The 19,009-nt window shown below is 44.6% G+C and overlaps 2 protein-coding genes across 6 annotated transcripts in view; both read left to right on the top strand.

Annotated features, from left to right (window-relative positions):
* The window catches only part of MFSD1 (major facilitator superfamily domain containing 1), a 137,947-nt gene that overhangs the window by 101,576 nt on the left and 17,362 nt on the right, over positions 1–19,009 (top strand). The gene's annotated exons all lie outside the window — the stretch shown is intronic.
* SCHIP1 (schwannomin interacting protein 1) overlaps positions 10,150–19,009 on the top strand; it is a 130,351-nt gene continuing 121,491 nt past the window's right edge. For 3 of the 5 annotated variants that reach the window (XM_086618573.1, XM_086618571.1, XM_086618568.1), the window contains exons 1-2: positions 15,251–15,321; positions 16,208–16,288. In XM_086618573.1, the coding sequence (XP_086474699.1) occupies positions 16,221–16,288 (68 nt within the window). In that variant the 5' untranslated portion in view covers positions 15,251–15,321; positions 16,208–16,220. Of the gene's footprint in view, positions 10,159–15,250; positions 15,322–16,207; positions 16,289–19,009 lie in introns of those variants that run through there. The other 2 variants (XM_086618566.1, XM_086618567.1) reach the window with 2 other exon arrangements.

Genomic DNA, 19,009 nt, shown 5'->3' with positions numbered 1-19,009 from the left:
ACAAGCAACATTCAAAACTGGCAACCATCTTTAGCTACTTCTCTGTGCTTCGCTTGCCTAGGGTCAGGTGTATAGAGAACTGTCTTGTCTCTCAATTTTTAACTGTTCACTAACACCACTGGATGTTGAGATGAGAATGAAGATCTAGATCAAGGAATACTTAACAAAGAGTTACCTCTCTAAGAGATTACGGAAGATAAAATGGAATACAGAAGACTCTTGCCTATAGTTTGATTCATGTGGTTTACACCCAATGATTCAACATGATTCATCCTGCAGATAAAGAATGCATTCGGGACAAATTCTCTATGGTCCAGGCTAATTAGTGCTTTATCTACATTACAATACCAGCCCTCCAGAATCTGGACTTCAGCAAATGGCTCAGTAACCACAGCCAAGCTCTGCTAGGGATGTCCTTGGCTCAGTACTTCAGAGTGATATTAGAAGACGTGATGGAGTCCTGCTGTGTATCCTCGTAGTTGTACTGTGATGAGGAGATGCTACATGAAAGGTTACTTCTCATGGTGAAGGCTGAAGCTTGGTGCATGTAACGCTGTTGAAGCTCATCTACCGCATGTTGAAGTTCATCCTAGTCCTGGACAGCTAATTAATATGGTTTTCCGAGTCCTGTTTAACATTAAAAATCTAAGGAGATGCTCAAGAGCCAGCTAGAGCAGAAGTGTTTTTTTTTTTTTTTTAACTGGGAACTTTGTGGTGGTTAGGTGTTCAAATCCAAGCTGAGTAGGTTAAACTTGCCTTGAAAACCCTCCCAGCATACCCTCTTCTGGGGCTTGCCCAGGACATAGTTCTGTATCTTTCCAGGAACCATTGACCTTCCTGGGAGCTCTTTCTGCAATTGGTTTTGTATTTGACACGTCAAGGTTGACAAAAAATGTCTCCTGCTTCTCAATCCAGCCATCAGGATTACAAACTTGCACTCTCCAGCCTCCCTTGCCACCTCTTGGCCCCGTGGCACCAAGCTCAGCTGCTCCCCACCCTGTAAGCTGGAGGGCTGCTGGTGAACAACCCTCTTGAAGGTATCTGGAGACTCAAGGAGTGAGTCTCCTGCACACATCTCTGAGCATTCAAACAGGCAGTTCTCTGGGGACTTGGAGCTTGTTGTTCCTGCATTTGATATTAGGGATTTTTTGGAATGTAATAAAGATAACGAACAGCGTTTACTTGGCAAATCACATTCTGGTCATGGCTGGGACATGTATCTGACTTGCAATGGAAGGGAAAATGAATATTTTCTGAATCTTAAATGCTTAGTTGGTCGCTGTGCGTCAGACCTTGAGGTGGCAGATCACTGGCATGGCAGAAGTAAGGCATAAACGTTGACGTTTATACTGACACTATAATGCAAAGATGTTGAAAGTGAAGCTATTCAAGCACTTAATAGTCTTTGTTAGAAGTGCAGTAATAGCACCAATAACCAGCTCTTAAACACCTTGTAAAGGCTTGTATAGTGGCAGTCTTTAAACAGTAATGTCCAGTTACAAAAGTTATGAGGAAATCTTTTTCTCCGTGGTCTGGAAATGTGTTTTTACTGATGCTTTTCAAAGAATGATAGGCCTGTTCAGAAAAACATCTGTGCATGGTTGCAAGTGCTCCAGTATTTTGTCCTTATGTGCTCAACTGCAGTGAAATCTTTCAAGTAACAATAATCCTGCTGATGCTATCTCCCTCTCGATAAGCTCTGGTTGTGAGAAGCAGACCGAAACGTTTGTGGGGTGAGAGGAGGAGGAGAGAGCTCTTCTAATCTGCAAATGAGTTGTATTGGGTGTTCCCTGCTGATGGGTATCAGGTTAGAAGCATAACTTCTGGAAAAGCTCTAATCAGATTTGTGAAGTGCCATCCTGATGTTTATCTGCTCCAGGTGAAAAGCATCGCTGTGGCACAGGGGATGCGGTTGCTAAGCAACCACCTTCAATTAAAACATCTTCTTAGATATCTGCAGTATATGAGAAATTAGATTTAACTCCTCAGGAGCTCAAACGAGAGCCACCTCTGAACCTGGCAGATACTGCTGTAGATCCCTCCTCCTTTACATCAGCGGTTGCTGTCTCCTCACCTACAACATGAAGCTTGGGAGCGTGACGTTATTTCTCTCCAGGTTAGCGATGTGACTCCTGCACGTGCTTGTCGTTAAATGTTTCTGGAGTCGCAGGCATCTTGCTGATGTCAGAGAACTCTGAGGAGGGAGAGAAGTTTGGACCAACCTCTGACATCAGGATGAACTTTTCAAAACAGATTCAAGCCAAGATTTTTGAAAGGAGTTTGTCGCCTCTCCCCATCACGGCCACCCGCCTCTGCTCCATCTGCCCTGGTCCGTGGTGGTCATAGCCAGTCCCTTCCTCTTGCTCTGAAGGATTCCAGCATGGACAAGCTGTTTCCATGCTCAGACTCTGTGATGCACATCTTCACGTAAAAGCTTGGAAACACAGCCTTTGCTTCCTACACTCCACAGACTCCTCAGGTTTCCTCCTGAAAGATGTTTCTTAGGAAGTGCTGTCGTTTTTAGCATGCTGTTTTCAAGCTTCCCTGCAGCTGGAGTAGAAATAGGGGGCAGTTTCCTTTACAAACTAGAAATGTTTGCTGCCCGGTTTTGTGATGTTCTAAATTCCTCAGCTGGTTTGTTGCTTGTGAAAAATAAAAAAAACCCACACCACCACCACCAAACAAACAAATAGAGAGCACTTGGGAAGGTAAAGTGCTGCTGAAGGATGAGGAGGGACTGGAAACACAAGACTTGAGATGCCTTTTATATTAGCAAGGTCAATAATGTTAAACTCTGAAAAATCTGGTTTTCTAATCTCAAAAGTGCTCAAATACCCAAATTCTGTTGAAAACTTAAAAGGATTGGAGTGCTTTTTCTTGTATCCTATGAAAAATCCCACCTCAGCTGTTTCTGTCCTAAGATCCCAAGAAGACCACGGCTCCATTTTGGGAGATATTTCACAGTATTCCTGTATTTGAAATATACCTCAAGCATTTTGTTTAGGACCTGCAGAGCTTTTGGAGAAGCCCAGACAAAGGCAGAGTGTTCTGCTGCTTCTTTGAAGCAATCTCTTAACTGCTTTCCTGGAGGAAAGTGAGTCTCCTGAAAGTGATAGTATTGGAAGATTCTACATGCCGAATTTTAGAAGCTGATACTGAGAAGCATAAACACAGAAAAGCAGCAAACATCTGTTTCATTATATTTTTACAAGGTCCAGTGCTTTCACTCTTTCTGCTTTTGAAACACCCGATGCTTAGCATCCTCCAGCCCTCAAATTACGTAGCAGAAATAACTTGAACACTGAATAGCAGCAGAAATTTAGCATAAGCTGTGAAGTAACGAAATCCTAGCTTTTTACGTGAAAGAACTTTGTATACCTTTTGTGCTCTTTTAGTACTTGGGTGTTTTTCTTGCTCTTCACAAAAGAAGAAAAGTCCGCGTGGTTTCTCAGCTGCTGAACAGAGTATCCCACAATTTGCAATTATATTTAATTTTTATGCAGAAAATTAGATAGGTGGGTTTTGATGGGGACGCTTGCTCCGAAACCTGCTATGTTCTGTGATTTATTTTTTTTTTTCCAGAATTCATACAGCTATAGCTGATGCGCTAAAACCACAACTGAACAGTTTTGTAATTTGCCTCTGAGACTAATCCGTGGCCATCTTTTTAATGGGATTGTAAATTACATGCACTTTGTAAAGGGACTACAGTAGACTGAGCAATTGTGTTAATGACTCTTATCAAGAGATTAACTAGGAAGGCAGGGTGTAGAAGATTAGATTATTTCACCTGTGAGATTGCCAGGGGACCATCTTTATGACTTGTCTAACTAGCTCAGTACCACTTTACAGTGGTCCCCAGCAGTGCCACAAAAGTTTGAGGAGTTTCTGCTGTGATCCCCCTCTTAAGTTGCGCTGCAGCTGTTTCCAATTGCGTTGGGGTGAAATACCAGGGTGTAAATAATCTCTTTTTGAAGGAACTTAAAAAAAAAAAAAAAAAATATCACTTATCAAGGTGCTCTGTGTAGATGAAGCCTGGTAGGTGTGGTGGCTGTTCTGCCAACACGAGGTCCCTACCTTGATAAATTTGCTACCTGGTTTGCGTGCAGAATCATAGAATCATAGAATGGTTAGGGCTGGAAGGGACCTTCAAAGGTCATCTAGTCCAACCCCCCTGCAAGGAACAGGGATATCTCCAACTAGATCAGGTTGCTCAGGGCCTCGTCCAACCTGGCCTTGAACGTCTCCAGGGATGGAGCATCCACCACCTCTCTGGGCAACCCGTTCCAGTGTTCAGTTCCCAGAAACCTGGGGACTGAAGAGAAGAGAAACAAAAGCTCTGCTAAATTAAACTGATGGGTTTTGCGAGGCACTATTAGTTGGAGCTGGTGGCTCTTGCAAGAACAGTAGCTGATGGGAAGCCCTTGTTGACTCCCTGGCTTGCGACTCAACGCTGGCAAGGTGGTGAGGACATATGGACACAGGGTGCTCTTAGCTCAATTCTAAAATACTATCAGTGTTGGGACCCAAGTGAGGGCCGTGGTGTTTGTGTTGGCATAGGTAGCCCTTTTGCTGATCTCCCGACTGATTTATTTGGCCCACGCGTGCATCTTAGCGTAATTGTGCCCATCCTGAAAATGGACGTGATGCAGGTTTACTTCTTGAGAGTGCTGTGGAAGCCTTATGGATGTTAGGTCTGCTCAGAAAAATGCAAGTCTTTTGTTACTGCCTGATGTCTGGGGTGTAACATCTGGAGTGGGTGATGAGGGACATTGGCTGAGCTGGGTGCAGGGTGCTGTCCTGCAGGAGGGATCTGGCCTTGGAGGACTATTTTTCTGTGTCTGCAGCTGTAATGGTCTTTATGGCTGAGCAGTTGCTGGCTGCTAAATATAAAATATTTTCTGCTTGTATTAGAAAATATGGTATTGTATGATCAAGAGATGCTGGGGATGGAAAGGAAGATAGTGCAGAGATGGAGGCTGAAGTAACTTGTGCCTGCTGTCGCTAGCAAGCACAGCTCAGCTGGCACTTTAATAAGTAGACTGCTGGTTTCTTGGTGTGCTTGCATAGTTATAAGCATCAGAATGAGTGAGTAGTTTCATTATTATCAGCATGGAAAAGCTATTTCTCATGTTGAAGACAAACACAAGAGTGCTTGGTGGAAATTACAATATACATAAAGATTAAGACCCTAATCAAAACTGCTCGGTACATAGTTCATCGTAACAGAGAAAATAGTGTTCCAGTGAATGCACGCATCCTTCCGTGAACCTAAAATCTGTTGCTTTTCTCTAGGGTCCTCGACCAGAGATTTCACCTGACTGCCAACTGTGCTGTTACCTCTCACTCGTGTGCCTCAAAAGTGAAGTGACTGTGTTGGTGACATGCCTCAAACCACTGCAAATGAGAGCAAAGCACGGTGGCCTGTGTGTTGGGGCTGGCCGGCAACTGGTGGCACCTTCTGGGGAGCCAGCATTGCTCTTTGATGCTGTGACCAAGGAAAGGCTTGATGAGCCAGGCCATGCTGGGTCCATCTTCCTTGGCAGCCTCCTCCAAGCATGCCCATCCACACTCACCATGGCTTGGAGCTGCTTAATGCTTCTGCCTCACCTCTGTCCTCGCTGCCCTGGCACAGGGACACCTGTCCCACCCAGGGATGGGTATTCCCATGCGTACAGTGTTGGAGGACAAAGTGTCCTGGCAGTAAACCGTGTAGGTGCGTTGTCCAAGTGAAGGCAGTCACTGTGAAACTGATGGCTTGGGGACTGTTTTGTAACTACTCCTGTAGTGCAAAGTAAGAGGTGTTTGTGCATGCTTTCAGAAAAGCACTTCCTGGATCAGATATGTGCTGCTTGGCCTGAATGGGGCGTTCAGAAATGCAAGAAGTGTAGAAAAGCGTCTCTGTAATAGATGTGTGGTTTTATTATTTCTCTTTTTTTACAGTAACCTTGTGATTCCTAAAGTAGTTCATCAGTCTTCTCTTTTTTTGAAAATTAGTAGACAGTACCACATGCTGAAAAGCTGAAAATTGGATTAATAGATTTCTTTTCAGTTTTAAAACAGTCATCTGTTGTTGTCATTAGAAGTAATAGGCTCACAAGCTATAAAAAGAGCTGCTTACTTTTTCTGGGGGAAAAACCTCCACTGGGAGTTCAGAAGATGGATCTGTCATGTCAGATTTTCCCCCTGCCTTCCCCTTCCTGGCATGCTGAAATTCACACTGGCTTGGTTGAAACTTCATCTTATTTCTCTCAAAATTAAGCTGGACTCAACTGTAGTTGGCGATGAAAACCTTAGAGGGAGAGGGAAGATGTGGGTTTCTTCCAGTAGAGTGGGTTGGGTGCAGATTTGTGTTCTTTGTAAAACAACTAGTGGACTAAAACACTGGTGTCTTTTTAGCAGGTGTAATTCTACAGTCCTTCAGAGGAAGGGGAAATTAATGGCAAAGATGAAGAAACTTGGACTGTTGGTGAAGCACAACACTAAGGTTGCCATTTCCTTTCATTTCTTGAAGATTAAAGAAACCAATACTGGGTTGGAAAGCTTCATTTCTTCTGAAACATATTGTTATCTGACTTCACTACCCTCTCTGCAATGCAGTGTTCACGGGTGGTCAGCTCTGGTAGGCTTTGGCCCCGTTGCCTCCATGGCTCTTCCAGCACTGGACATGCCCCGTTGGGATTTTGGGACTGCCTTTTGCTATCCAGGGCTTGCAGGGAAGGCTGGTTGCTCTGTGTGTGTGGCAGCGTTTGGCATGTCAAAATTGTTGGGTTTTGTTCCAAATGGAAACGTGCTTTTGAGAAAAATCAGTGTTTCCTACAGCGTGTTGGTTGCTGTCATGACCAGCTCTAGCTCTGGTGTAGGCTGTCGCTGTAGTAGAGCGAACCTATAAGGGACATCGTGTAACACACCACCTCTGCTTTGGTGAAGCTGTGGTGATTTTAAACCAGGTTTTGCACTGTCACATCAAGTCCCATACAAACGGCGTTAAAATCCTGGACATGGTTACAGCATCTCCTCATCAAGTGACTCACTTAGTGCCTGCTGCCACTTGTAGGGTAGCTATCATATCTGACTCCAAAACTCTCTGAATTCCAGTGAGAAATTGGCTTTCTTACCATGGACTTTGAATCCCAGTGGATGTATACGTGTATATGTGCATATATATATTTATTTTATTTTTTTTCCCTGAAATGGTAACCTACAAAACGCTTTCTTTGCTCAGTCTCTTACAGCACTCAGTTATTCCAGACCTTTTCCTCGGTGTTCAGACTGGCTGTAGTTTCAGAAGCACTTTGGTGGCAGAGAAGCCAAGATGTTAAGAGGGTTCATTCTCTCTAGTTGGTTCCCTTGGCAAAAGTTAAAAGCTTGTGTGTTTCGAGGCAGAAACGGTGCTGTTGAAAGCCCTGACCGCGGTGACAGCATCGGAAAGAAGAGGCTTTTTAAAAGGAATCTAGCTTGACTTTTTGATGGTATTCATCCTTGTGCAAGGTTTCCCGAGCTGCTGTAATGATGAAATAACGTTCTGTAGCCATGGTGCGATAGATTACTCTTCCTGAGGGCAAAGCTGAAGGAAGGAAAAGAAAACACTTTATTGATATCACGGAAAGTGGAGAAGGGCTCAACAGGTCATCCTGAGAGTGCTCCCGTCCCCTGGGAGATATCACCAGCATTGCTGCATTTCCCTTCCGGCTGTTTACACCCACTTAGGAGAGGAATTAATATATCAGCTGTCCTGGACATCCTTATGAAAGGGATTAGGCATGAGCTCAGTTCAAATGTATGAAGGCCAAGACTTTCTGCTTTTGTTCCCTACACTGGGTTTACACTTAGCCAATGAAGATCTGTATTGAGTCCTGTTTTGATTAAATGATGAGTGAGAAGAGAGCAGTGTCACGATTTACAAGACTGGGAAGAGAAACAATTAGATATTATGTCCATAGGGTATAAAAAGGGAGGAAAGGTTTTACATGAAGAAAATGAAAACACTACCAATTCATCTTTTAAGTGGTGAAAGTGTCCCGTGAAATGGGAGGCATATGCACCCCCTGGGAATTTCAAACAGTAATGAGTAAAACTCTGAGAAATGATGCAGTGAGGAGTTTACCTTCAGCAGAACAGTGAAACTTGCTGCTCTAATAAAACTTTTCCTTCTCTGCCTTGTTAGGTTTTCAGTGAAAGGATGGAAGAAGGTAGCTACAACCCAACATTGGGTTCCAGCTTCTGAAACCCAAACCAGCCCTGGACGGGTGGTGGGACTGTGCTGCTGGGTCAGCAGGCAGGAGCAGGGTGGGGGACTTGGCTACCCATGGTTGTGTTGGGTCACACTGTGTGTGGAATGGCACAGGGTGCAACAGGCAGAAAGCAATCCAGAAACTATCAGAAGTGCTGGAGAACTTGTGTTGCTTTTTTTTTTTTTAACTCTGTGGGACACTGTTGCAGGAAAGCCTGATTCAAATGATCCCAAACTTGCACCCTGAGCTCCATCCTAAACTGCTGTGGAAAACCTCAGAAGTCAATCTGAATGCTGTCCAAATCAGCATGGAGATTTCAGAGTACTTGGATGAGAAGTCCCTTAGCCAGAAGAGACTTCTCAGTGCCAGGGTTGTAGGTGATGCTTCATGGCTGTATGTGTGGGGACGTTATAGATATGCACTACATGTGAAGGATGGGAAAAAAACCCGATGGTACAACAGATTTCTAAACACACCAAACTGAGCAAGTAAGAAGCTACAAAAGACTTGTCAACCAAGTCACGTTGTAAGGAGGACCTAAGGGGACCTTTGAAAAATTAGACCATATTGTCTAAGGATGTTACCTAGTAAATTTACTCGAAACTTGTTTTTGAAAAAATGCCCTGAAAGTTGACCTGTGCTGGAGAACAGTGGAAAGCAACGTGGTCCTTCTTGTCAGAGAATAACCTATATTGCAGCAATTGGGCTCTACAAGCCTAACTTTGATTTTCAATAAACTAAGAAAACACATATTGAGTGAAGTATCTCTTAAGTATCCAGAATAATGGAAACACGAACAATAAGCTGTGGGAGTTAATTGCCTAATGGCTACTGTTCCCATACGTGCTCCATTTATCAGCTGGATCCTCAGAAACCTTGCTGCAGCAGCAGCGCACGCTCATTGGTGCTGAACAGCCATGATGCTTAACGCTCATCCCCGTGATGCTCTAATTAGTGGTAACCTCTTTCCAGCCTGAAACCTTCCCGTGACACCTGCCCTTTGTTTCTTGACCTCGTTTTCCATTCAGTGTGACACACTCTTTCCTTGAGTGGTCCTCAGGTTTTGGTTGACACCTTCTTTGGCTTGTTTGGAAAGGCAAGTGCATGGGCAGAGCGTGGACACAATCCTGTGCTCTCCAGGAGCAACGTTCGTAGCAGAGGGACGGTGGTTCCCTTGCAGTGGAGTCTGGAAGGGAAGTACAGGTGGTCTTTGATGGAAGAGCCTAAAGCTGTTTGCTATTAATTAGCTGTTTATAACCACATCCTGCTTGACCTAATCAAGATCAGAGGCCTGATGCGCAAGGAAAAAATAAGAGCTGTTCCCTTCCTTGAAGATATTGTGACCCAAATGGACAAGACACACAAAAGAGGTGGAAAGACCCAAGGTGCCACTGGAGTCAGCGGCAGGCTAGGATGCAGGATGCGACCTCCGTATCCATGCTGGCTCTCCCTGCAGTAACTAACCCCTTTCGGTGAGGCTAATTCACATTTTGTTTCTAAATCTGAATGTGAAACTTGTTTCGGTAGGTTTAGGTAACTCTATTGATGGCGCAGGGTTTTAAGGGGTTTGGCAAATCGTTCTGACAGCTGTGGGTCGCTGAGCCCCTGTAGCCGTGTTCATCTTGTGCAGTTAACGTGCTTTTCTTGAACATCCATCGCTGAAGTGTTCAAGGTCCCTGTTGGGTTGCCAGAGCAAGTAAAATAGGACCTTCCTCCTCCCACCTCCAGTGTACAAAAGCCACTATGGTCTGACGTGTCTTTTTTTGTTCTGAGAGGTGAAGCAGTTGTCACCATCTGACATTTAATTACCAACTTCACCAGATGCTCAGTGTACTCAGAGAGCAGCATTAGCTTTTATGTTCCAGCCCCCAAAATGGGATGCAGAAAGCTCTACGCATCCCTGAAACGGGAATTAATGCAGATGGTCTCATGTCTGCTCAAACTGGGGCTCCTTGGGCCTCTGATGTACCCCCGTACCAGGCACACAGATGCCACCAGAGATGCTGCTCTGGGGACAACCCCTGTGTTGTGTATCGAGAGGGAACAGGAGCTTTAGGGATTGCTTGCATAATCCGGCGTGTTTCCCACGGGAGCAGTGCCTCCGTGCCCGCGTGAATGGGTGCCCAAAATAGTAGTGAGTAAAAGCCTTCACCACGAAGGATCCTGATCTTTCTATCCTCTTTAGACTCATTGTATCGTGCTAAGAGGCTTAATTAACACTCTGCTTGGCAGGCCTCGTCAGACTGAAACGTGGACTCTACATCATTTAATGCAGGGGCCATGGTGTTCCTTGGCAAAACTACACAAAATAGAAATGAAAACGAATAAAATGAAAACAATATTAAATGAATAAAATCCATGATACTTTATGGACACAAAAAGAGTCGGGGTGGGGAGAGTTCTTTGTTAAATTGGAAACAAAGTCTTAAAAATACAGATAGCAGCAGACCTGGGTGTAAGCAGCTCAGAGCAGCGTTGGTGATGGACTGTTTGCAGTAACCAAGAGTGGCTGGGGCATTTGAAAAGCAGCTGAGGCAGCTGCTTCTGTGCTGGAATATGAAGGGCACATGGATCAGAGCTGGTGCTCAAGGTGGTTGAGCACTGCACGTGCTGTCCCCAGACCGGCGTGATGGACTAGGAGCAGCGAGTGGTGGCAGAGAGCACTTTGTTATCTTCTGTCCACCTGTGGTGACCACAGGGTTGGAAAATGGCAGGAGGTGAGAATGTTAAAGCCTAGAAATTGGCTTCCTAATAGGTGACCGAAAGAGGCAGGTGCCGTCAGGCAGCGCTGATGCTCCAGCCCCTTTCCAGCATCCTCCCTGTGCTCACCAGCACCCCACAGCCCAATGCAAAGGCCACATCCTGCTCCAACAGGGTGAGAGCAACCATACTGCTCCAACATAGGGTTTCTCCAGTCACTGTGGCCTTTGTATATCAGGAAGATCTCAAACTTGCACCATGGTGTTTCATCAAGTGGCTTGCAAGTAAGGAGAGGAAGAAATGCACAAGTGGAAGTCATCCTGCGTAACAGAAAATCCCCATTCAACAAAATTTCGATTAAAATTTGGAAGAACATCAATGAAATGGACAACTACCCAAAGCTGAGGTGTTTGAATAACTGCTATGCTCACTCTTAATTACAAAGTGGAAAAAAAAAAAAAAACTTTTATGCCGCTATTTTTGGAGTGCGGTTCTGCTGAAATCGGAGCTTTCTCTTCTCATCTCCATCTCTCTGACCTCTTTGGAAGCACTGTTGTATATTCACTCAGCAGCAAGTGACAGACCTCTTAGGCAGAGGCACTCAAACAATACACACATGTCCAAAAAGGATTTTGAAAATTAATTTTTAATACGTGGCCTCTGCCCTGATTTCTCTGTGCTAGTCTAAACCCACAGGTATAAATAGCTCCGCTGACCTGAATGGGTATTTTTGGGTATAGCAACAAAAAAGAATCATTGTCTGTTACTTGAGGTAAATATTCATCTGAGCCTGATCTAACATCTACAGATTTCTTTTCTTAGAATTTGCACTAATAACTGCTTTTTGAAAGGAATTTAGGGACTGGTGCGTTTAGATTGTTTCAGGTTTCTGCTCCTCCGTGTCTGAACCCACCTGGATGGCTGGCTGCGTCATCTCCGTGGCTGCTCCAAGGAGATCTGCCAGTTCTGTGCAAGCCCAAACAAGGACCAAAGTCTACATCAACCTCTGGGTCCCTCCATTAAAAAAAGACCCTGAAAACTGCTGAAGGCAGCTGGGTGAGGTTGCTAAATCATCACGAGACATGCACATGCAGAGCCTGTCCTTGGGCTGCTTGGAGCCAAACGCAGCTGATTTGCAGTGGAAAAAGGTAGAGGGACCCAACATCTTCTTGCTTTAACTAAATGCTGACCGCAAAGTGGTGTTTTAACACCCAGATGGCACTGGGAACCAGCTCAGTGCAGCTTAAGACAGCTCTTGTACATGGGCTTCTCCCTGGTGAGAGTCTATAGGCTTCGGCCCCGTGTTTTTATTCTGTCCCAGAAGGTTACAGGGTTTCCTGTCAATAATTAAATCATTGCAATGGCCTGGTTTCCTAAAAGTACAGATCTACAGGCTGAAAAATAATTAATGCATAACAGAATGTACACGTTAAAGACTAGACTTTAGTTTGCTCTTAACACCGGTCTTGCACGTCAAGGTTTCGTTGCTTTTTCTTCCTTGGGCACCTACGTGTGTCTGTAGCTACCTGATCACCATTAATGTCTGTATTCAGCTGAAATAGGGAAACGAAAACGGCACTAAATTTTACAATATGTTTACATTGCAGCGAGGTTTATAGAGGCATCGTAATTCATCGTGTGTTCCAACAGAAGTATGGATCTCTTCCAATTTAATTTTCCAAAGTTCGAGTTTGCAGCTGGGTCACTCCTGGCGTGTAATCTGGGAGATACATCTCCTAAGGCTGTGGGTTGGGAGAGCAGCATCCCGGCTGTCACCACCACCCATCAGTTACCGCGCCGGGGGCTGAGGGCAGAGCATCCGCATCGCTTTCTGTGGGCGCAGCGGCATAGCTGGCTTCATAAATTTTGTTGCAAGGAGCAATAATCAATACTTCACGGTTAATGACGCAAACCTGAAATTAGTATAGATTTTATGTCTCCTTCTCTTCCCAATTATGCAAACATTACTATGCCCCTTCTGTAGTCACCTTATATTACAGCTTTTATAAAGACCGTCCGGTGATGTTTAATTGAAAGACTGAATAGTCAAAAACGTCACAGCCAATTTTGGTTTTTACTTTTTTTTTTTTGTTCAGTCTTCACCCTGAGGTTAATAGAAAATGATGTCAAACACAAGAAATGATTTATGTAAGTCATGCAAGTTTTGTCACCCAGAGCTATATATAAAGTCGATTGCAAATTGTTTTCCCATTCTAAATTACTGTACATAGCTCTGGGACACGCTGAAAAAACGACCAGCAGAATAATATGGGAGAAGAAAAGGTTATCTTCTGAACTGAACTGTGCATCGAAGAAAACAATTTTGAAAGTTGCTAGTTTTTAATAGGCCGGAAGAGGATGTTCCTCAGAGCAGGACAAAAAATTTGGAAGGCAAAAATAGAAAGAAGTTTCAGGACTGGGTTATATCCAAAGGCCGATGAGTGGTAAGCAGCAGCTAGATCTCCCAAATCACACCCAGTGCTGCATCAGCTGCAGTGTGTCCACAAAATGGTGCTACAATTAGAAACCCAGAGGGGCAAAGGCTGGGGCTACGTGTAACTTATTGTCTTGACATACATAGTTGATGCATAAACCATATTTTGCAGTAATAGTCCTTCCAAGGCTGGGAGGAGATGAAAGCTGTATTAGGAGTAAATCCGCTACCAACTGTGGTCTTGGTTCATGTCGCACAGGACAGAATCTTGTGCAGGATTGTAAAGCACCGGGTAAAATTTCTCTGTTTCACAAGATCAGCTTATTTGGGAAAGCAGAAGGTAGAACTGGCTGCTCTGTTGTGCTCCTGGAGGTTGCAACAGTCTTACTGGAAAAAAAGATCTTTGATCTATCCCCAAATCAGATAAGCTATACAAAAGGAAAATATTCTTGTTTTTCCTTTTTTATGTTCTTAGCCTTCCTGGGGATCCAGTCTCTGTATGCAAGGTGAATGTGAAGTAATTTACCCTCCTTCCTTACTCTGAGTAGCCTGTGCGTTTACATTTGATTCCCAACCCCATGAGTTAAAGTCAGTCATGATTTAACATCTTTGTGTTCTGCCCAGACTTCTCATCTTCCAGTGTTGCTTAATTATCCAACAGCTGATGTATAAACACAAACCTGAAGGCGTATCCCTGCATGTTGGCATGCTGATGCTCTGCATCGCATCACAGGGATGCGCTCTGAGGGCTTCAACATTCGTTTGTCAGCCCAGCTTTTATGGAAACTGGGCATGTGTGCTCTGCACAGGCATGTCCCAGCCATGCCAGGACACTCTGGGCGATTGTGTCCTGCACAGACGGAAAGCTCAGCCCAGGGATTGCATCCCCTGGAGCACAAGCTTCATTGGGACCAGGTTCTCCTCCACCCCATAACTCTCACCCCTTCTGAATAATAAAACCCTGCCAGCCAGACACAAGTTAGTGTTTCAAGCCGTATCTCTGCGGTAAACATCATGAGTAGATTTCTCCCAGGACATTAGCCTTCCAGTACTTAAAGGGGGCCTACAGGAAAGCTGGAGAGGGACTTTTTACAAGGGCCTGTAGTGACAGCACATGGGGCAATGGCTTTAAACTGAAAGAGGGGAGATTTACATGGGATATAAGGAAGAAATTCTTCCCTCTGAGGGTGGTGAGGCACTGGCACAGGTTGCCCAGAGAAGCTGTGGCTGCCCCATCCCTGGAAGTGTTCAAGGCCAGGTTGGATGAGGCTTTGGGCAACCTGGTGTAGTGGAGGTTGTCCCTGCCCATGGCAGGGGGTTTGGAACTGGATGATCTTTGAGATCCCTTCCAACCCAAACCATTCTGTGATTCTATGCAGGGAACCCCAGCTATGCATCTGCAGTTAAATTTGTGACATCTCTGCTATCGAAACAGAATGTGATGCAAAAAGCTTGGTAAAGGCATCGGGCTGTAAATCTCAGCCAGTGACTCTCTTAATTATGCAACTGAATGCTGTTTGATTGCAGAACAAAGAGAAGCGCCTGAAAGTGCGAGCTGATGCTCACTTGCCTCTTACCAAGGTCATCTCCTCTCATCAAAGCAGCCATGTACCTAAGACATGCAAGAATACTTGCCTCTTCTGCTCTGCCTACTATTTTTGTGGGTCTGATATTTTCTTTCAAACATGTGCTGCACATATTGATAAACCTATTGGTTTCTTTGTGGTTATTTTGGATATCTAAATTTGAAAGCAACCCCACAGACATGACCCGAGGGACTGTTTTGTTTAGTGGTTGGCTCACAATGTCATGAGGTTGAGGACGAATCTCCAATGTCAACCAAGGGTTTCTCATCAGCATATTGAAAAGTTTTTTTCTCTCCTTGTAGGAAGAACTCAGAAGGCTCCAGCACACCTTGGAACAGGTCAATGATGGCAAAGACTTGCTCCAAAGGTAAATGTGCGATTTCTGCGGTATCTCACACGCGGTAAAGTGAAATGGCTTTTATTGGGCAACAGCCCCTTTCTGAGGGACAGTCTCGTTGTTGTAAACGACACTTTTCACTTGATAATATGGGAAACATTCAAGATTTTGCATCTCTCCCACAAACGATTCTTGTTTTTAGTTACAGGAGGATAATTTCTGAAAACTGCTGCTGATTGAATGATGTAATTAAGTGTCCAGTAAAGTCTCAAAATAACTCCACAGGTCGGGGTCTAATCTTACACATTTCATGCCAAGACCTTTCATTTGTGTTGCTAGTCCCATCCAAAGCAGCGTCCCGAGATGTTTCATTTTTATCTCCTAGCATTTTAAAATTACTTTCTCAAAACGATCGGCTTGCGGCACCGATTCCTCGGTCATCATTTATTACAAAGAATTTTTTCTTCATATTCCTGTATGGCTTTTGCTGATGTAATTCATTTGCTACCGGCATTACCACTGTTACTTTCCATTTTACTCTTCAGCTTTTCAAATCTAGCCCCAGGGATGAAAGTTAATTTAGCAAGAATATCTATTATATTTGCCAGTGGTGGTGTTTTTATTTGCAGCAGCTTCTTTGCTGGGTGTTCCTGTCTCTGGAGCTGAGGCATCTGGAAGGTTTAGTGCAAGGACTGAGGCAGGCTCCCATCTGGAAACTGGATCCAAATTGGTATTTTTTGTTAACAGTCAAATGAGGCTGGACACAGGGACCCAGATGCCTTTCTCCAAAGGCAGCGACACCTTATAATAAGCAGCTCTTGTATGTTCTTGTCAAAATTTCAGAATTAATTCACAGTGGTTGCAAAAATGTCACGCTGAGACACACATTAAACCCATTTTCTTTTCTTTTCCATAGCCATCAGCTTGCCATGGATGAAGAAAATAATATCGAAAAATATCATATCAACTTACAGCCCTTGGAATCAAAAGTGAAAATGTAAGTAACGAAGAATGTAATTTCTGCCTTTAAATGCAGCGGAGTTTGTCCGATTCCCAAACTGCAGAACACAGACTGTGTCCGTCATGAATTTCTGTGTAACTTTAAGTATAAAAAAGACTTAATTTCATAAGGTGGCTAAGCTCTTCTCTACCTTTAAGCACGTGAACGCTCTCTTTGAATAGAGTTTCAAATGCTAAACTTCAGTGTTGCACTAATTTTGTCATTTCCTCTGTGAAACTAAAGATGATTTGAGAATCTGCTAGATTTTTCATATGTACAGAGAACATATTAGAGCCGGGAAGCGTAGGACAGAGCAAGCAGAAGTCTCTCCCGTGGTGTTTTTCACATCTAACATAAAGCCTGATTAAAGCTGCTCAGGAGGCTCAGGGGACCCCTCTGCAAGGAGCAGTCCTGGGGTTTGCATGGACATGGAGATGTCAGGCCAGGGGGACCAGGATTCCTGGGCTGGGGGGTGCAGCACAGCTCCACAGCTCTAAGAAAGCTGGTTTTTATGGGAAAGTGAGGTGATTGATAGCAATCAGCCAAGGCACAGAGATGACACCTAGCTGCACCACCTGGAAGGAAGAAATAGGCATCACGGTGTTCTGGTAATGAACTCCCCAACTTCTAAATGCAATAATTTTAGCCTTTGTAACACGTTTCCCACATGTTGTATGCTTTAGCATGGGGTCAGTGATTCTAAAAGGTTTGACCGTGCCATATCAGGACACGGGGTAACACTGGGAATATAACTTAAAACTCACCCATGTGTCTGTCAGAGCAGGGGACTCCTTTTTGTGCCTCTTCCAGCGTTGCCCCTCCAGCCCTGGTGCAGATATTAGCTCCATCCAGCTGGCAGCAACTCTGCGCCAACGTGGTGCCCTTGGTCTTCCCAGCAGACAACGAACGTTTAACATGGCTCGCTTGCATCAAAAAGTATGAACATCCTTATGCTGAAGCCCCCAACTCCTTCATGGCAAAATTTGGCGACATCAGGCACAGCTTTAGACAAAGTTGTGTGCGTTGCTACGTTACAAACTGAATTTCACTTTCAGTTGAAAAGCTACAGCTCACTCGCTATACAGGATGTTAAAATATTAATGATATATTAAAATATTAAAAGGACATGAAGTTTCAAATTAAAATCCGGCCAGCATCTTTTAGCCATGCAAATATAAGCCAGATGAAAGACTAAATTTTCAGACAGCTTTCTAAAAGGGTGGTTAGGACTTAACCTTGGTGTATTCTCAAGCTTTAAAACAGAAAGTACATGAAAATATAAATATGTGAATACTACTTGTATGTATTATGCAGTAAAGCTTGAAACTGAAACAATGCCAAGTGTAAATGGTGTGAAGACCTGGGGGTTTTCGAAAGCAAAATGCATTTTCTGAAAGCTCCTGCTTTGGCATTTGCATTTGGGAGCTTTGGTAGATATTTCTGTCCATTTTAAAGCTGTTCAGTGAAAACAACACAGGCCTTAAGCTACCTGACCAGCTCTGGAGTGCACTTATCCTGGTGAGGCTGTAATGGATGCTGTTTCTGATCTGGTGTTCTTCAAAAAGATAACAAAATACTTACATTTTATTTCCTCAACCTTGAGATGTTCAAAATACCGTATCTGTTGGGAGTGTTGTTCCTTGACTAGAATGAAAAATTATACACCGAGAGGCACTTCTCACTGTTGGGAGTTCCCAGCACTATGGCTAGTCAATGAGAACTTGTCCTGGTGTTGAGCTTCGTCCTTCTCCTGAGAAGCCAAGAAGCACCATTTTCCTGTTGAACATACCAGTGTGTGATCAAATACCTTTTTAGCAGCATCTGGGGGTTAAATGTTTTTTCTGGCAGCAGAAACGACGTATGAGGATGGTGAGGCACTGGAACAGGTTGCCCAGAGAAGCTGTGGCTGCCCCATCCCTGGAAGTGTTCAAGGCCGGGTTGGATGGGGCTTTGGGCAACCTGGTGTAGTGGAGGGTGTCCCTGCCCATGGCAGGGGGGTTGGAACTGGATAATCTTTGAGGTCCCTTCCAACCCAAACCATTCTTTGATTCTATGATCTTAACTGTTAAAAAGGCAAGGTGGAAAAAAAAACTATTCCTAGGACAAAGTAAATCCACACCAAAGTCTTTGGACCCTTTGGTTTGAACCATAAAGCACACGATGAGCTCCCTTCAGGAAGGAGCATCGCCCTCTGTGCTGCCCTGGCTTGCAGGCATCGCAGGTGGGAGCAGGTCTAGGTGGGGTTTGGGTGCAGGACCCCTCCCAGGGAGCACCTCAGCAGCAAGGCTGGGTCCTGAGTGTGCCAAGGGCTCGGGGAGCGGGCAGGGTGGAGGAGTGCCAGCTCCTGCCCCTGAGCCCCACACAGCCACCTGGGCAGAGCAGCACAAGGGCTTTACACCCCTGAGAACAACTTAAGCAGAGGTCAGGGTGCTCCACCTGCTTAACAGATACACTGAAGGTTTTAGTGACTTGATATACCCACGAATAAACTCTCGATTGCTTAAAAATCCTAAAAGGAGCTCTTCCTAGCTCATCGCACCGCAGTAACACGGCCAAGGCTCGGATCAGAACTTAGCTCTGCTTTTCTGCAGAGTTCGTGGATCACCCTGTGTGCAAACCCTGACACGCTTCGTGTTGGTGGCATTACTGGTGTAAAGGCAGTTTTAATCCCCAGCATCTGTCAGTGGTCTCCCAGCACCTCAGAAAGGCACAAGTGGT

Source organism: Tauraco erythrolophus, chromosome 11, assembly GCF_009769465.1.
Source record: "Tauraco erythrolophus isolate bTauEry1 chromosome 11, bTauEry1.pri, whole genome shotgun sequence".
In the NCBI taxonomy this organism is placed as follows: Eukaryota; Metazoa; Chordata; class Aves; order Musophagiformes; family Musophagidae; genus Tauraco; species Tauraco erythrolophus.
The sequence above is the reverse complement of the archived record's forward strand: the minus strand, read 5'-3'. Positions and strand labels throughout refer to the sequence as shown.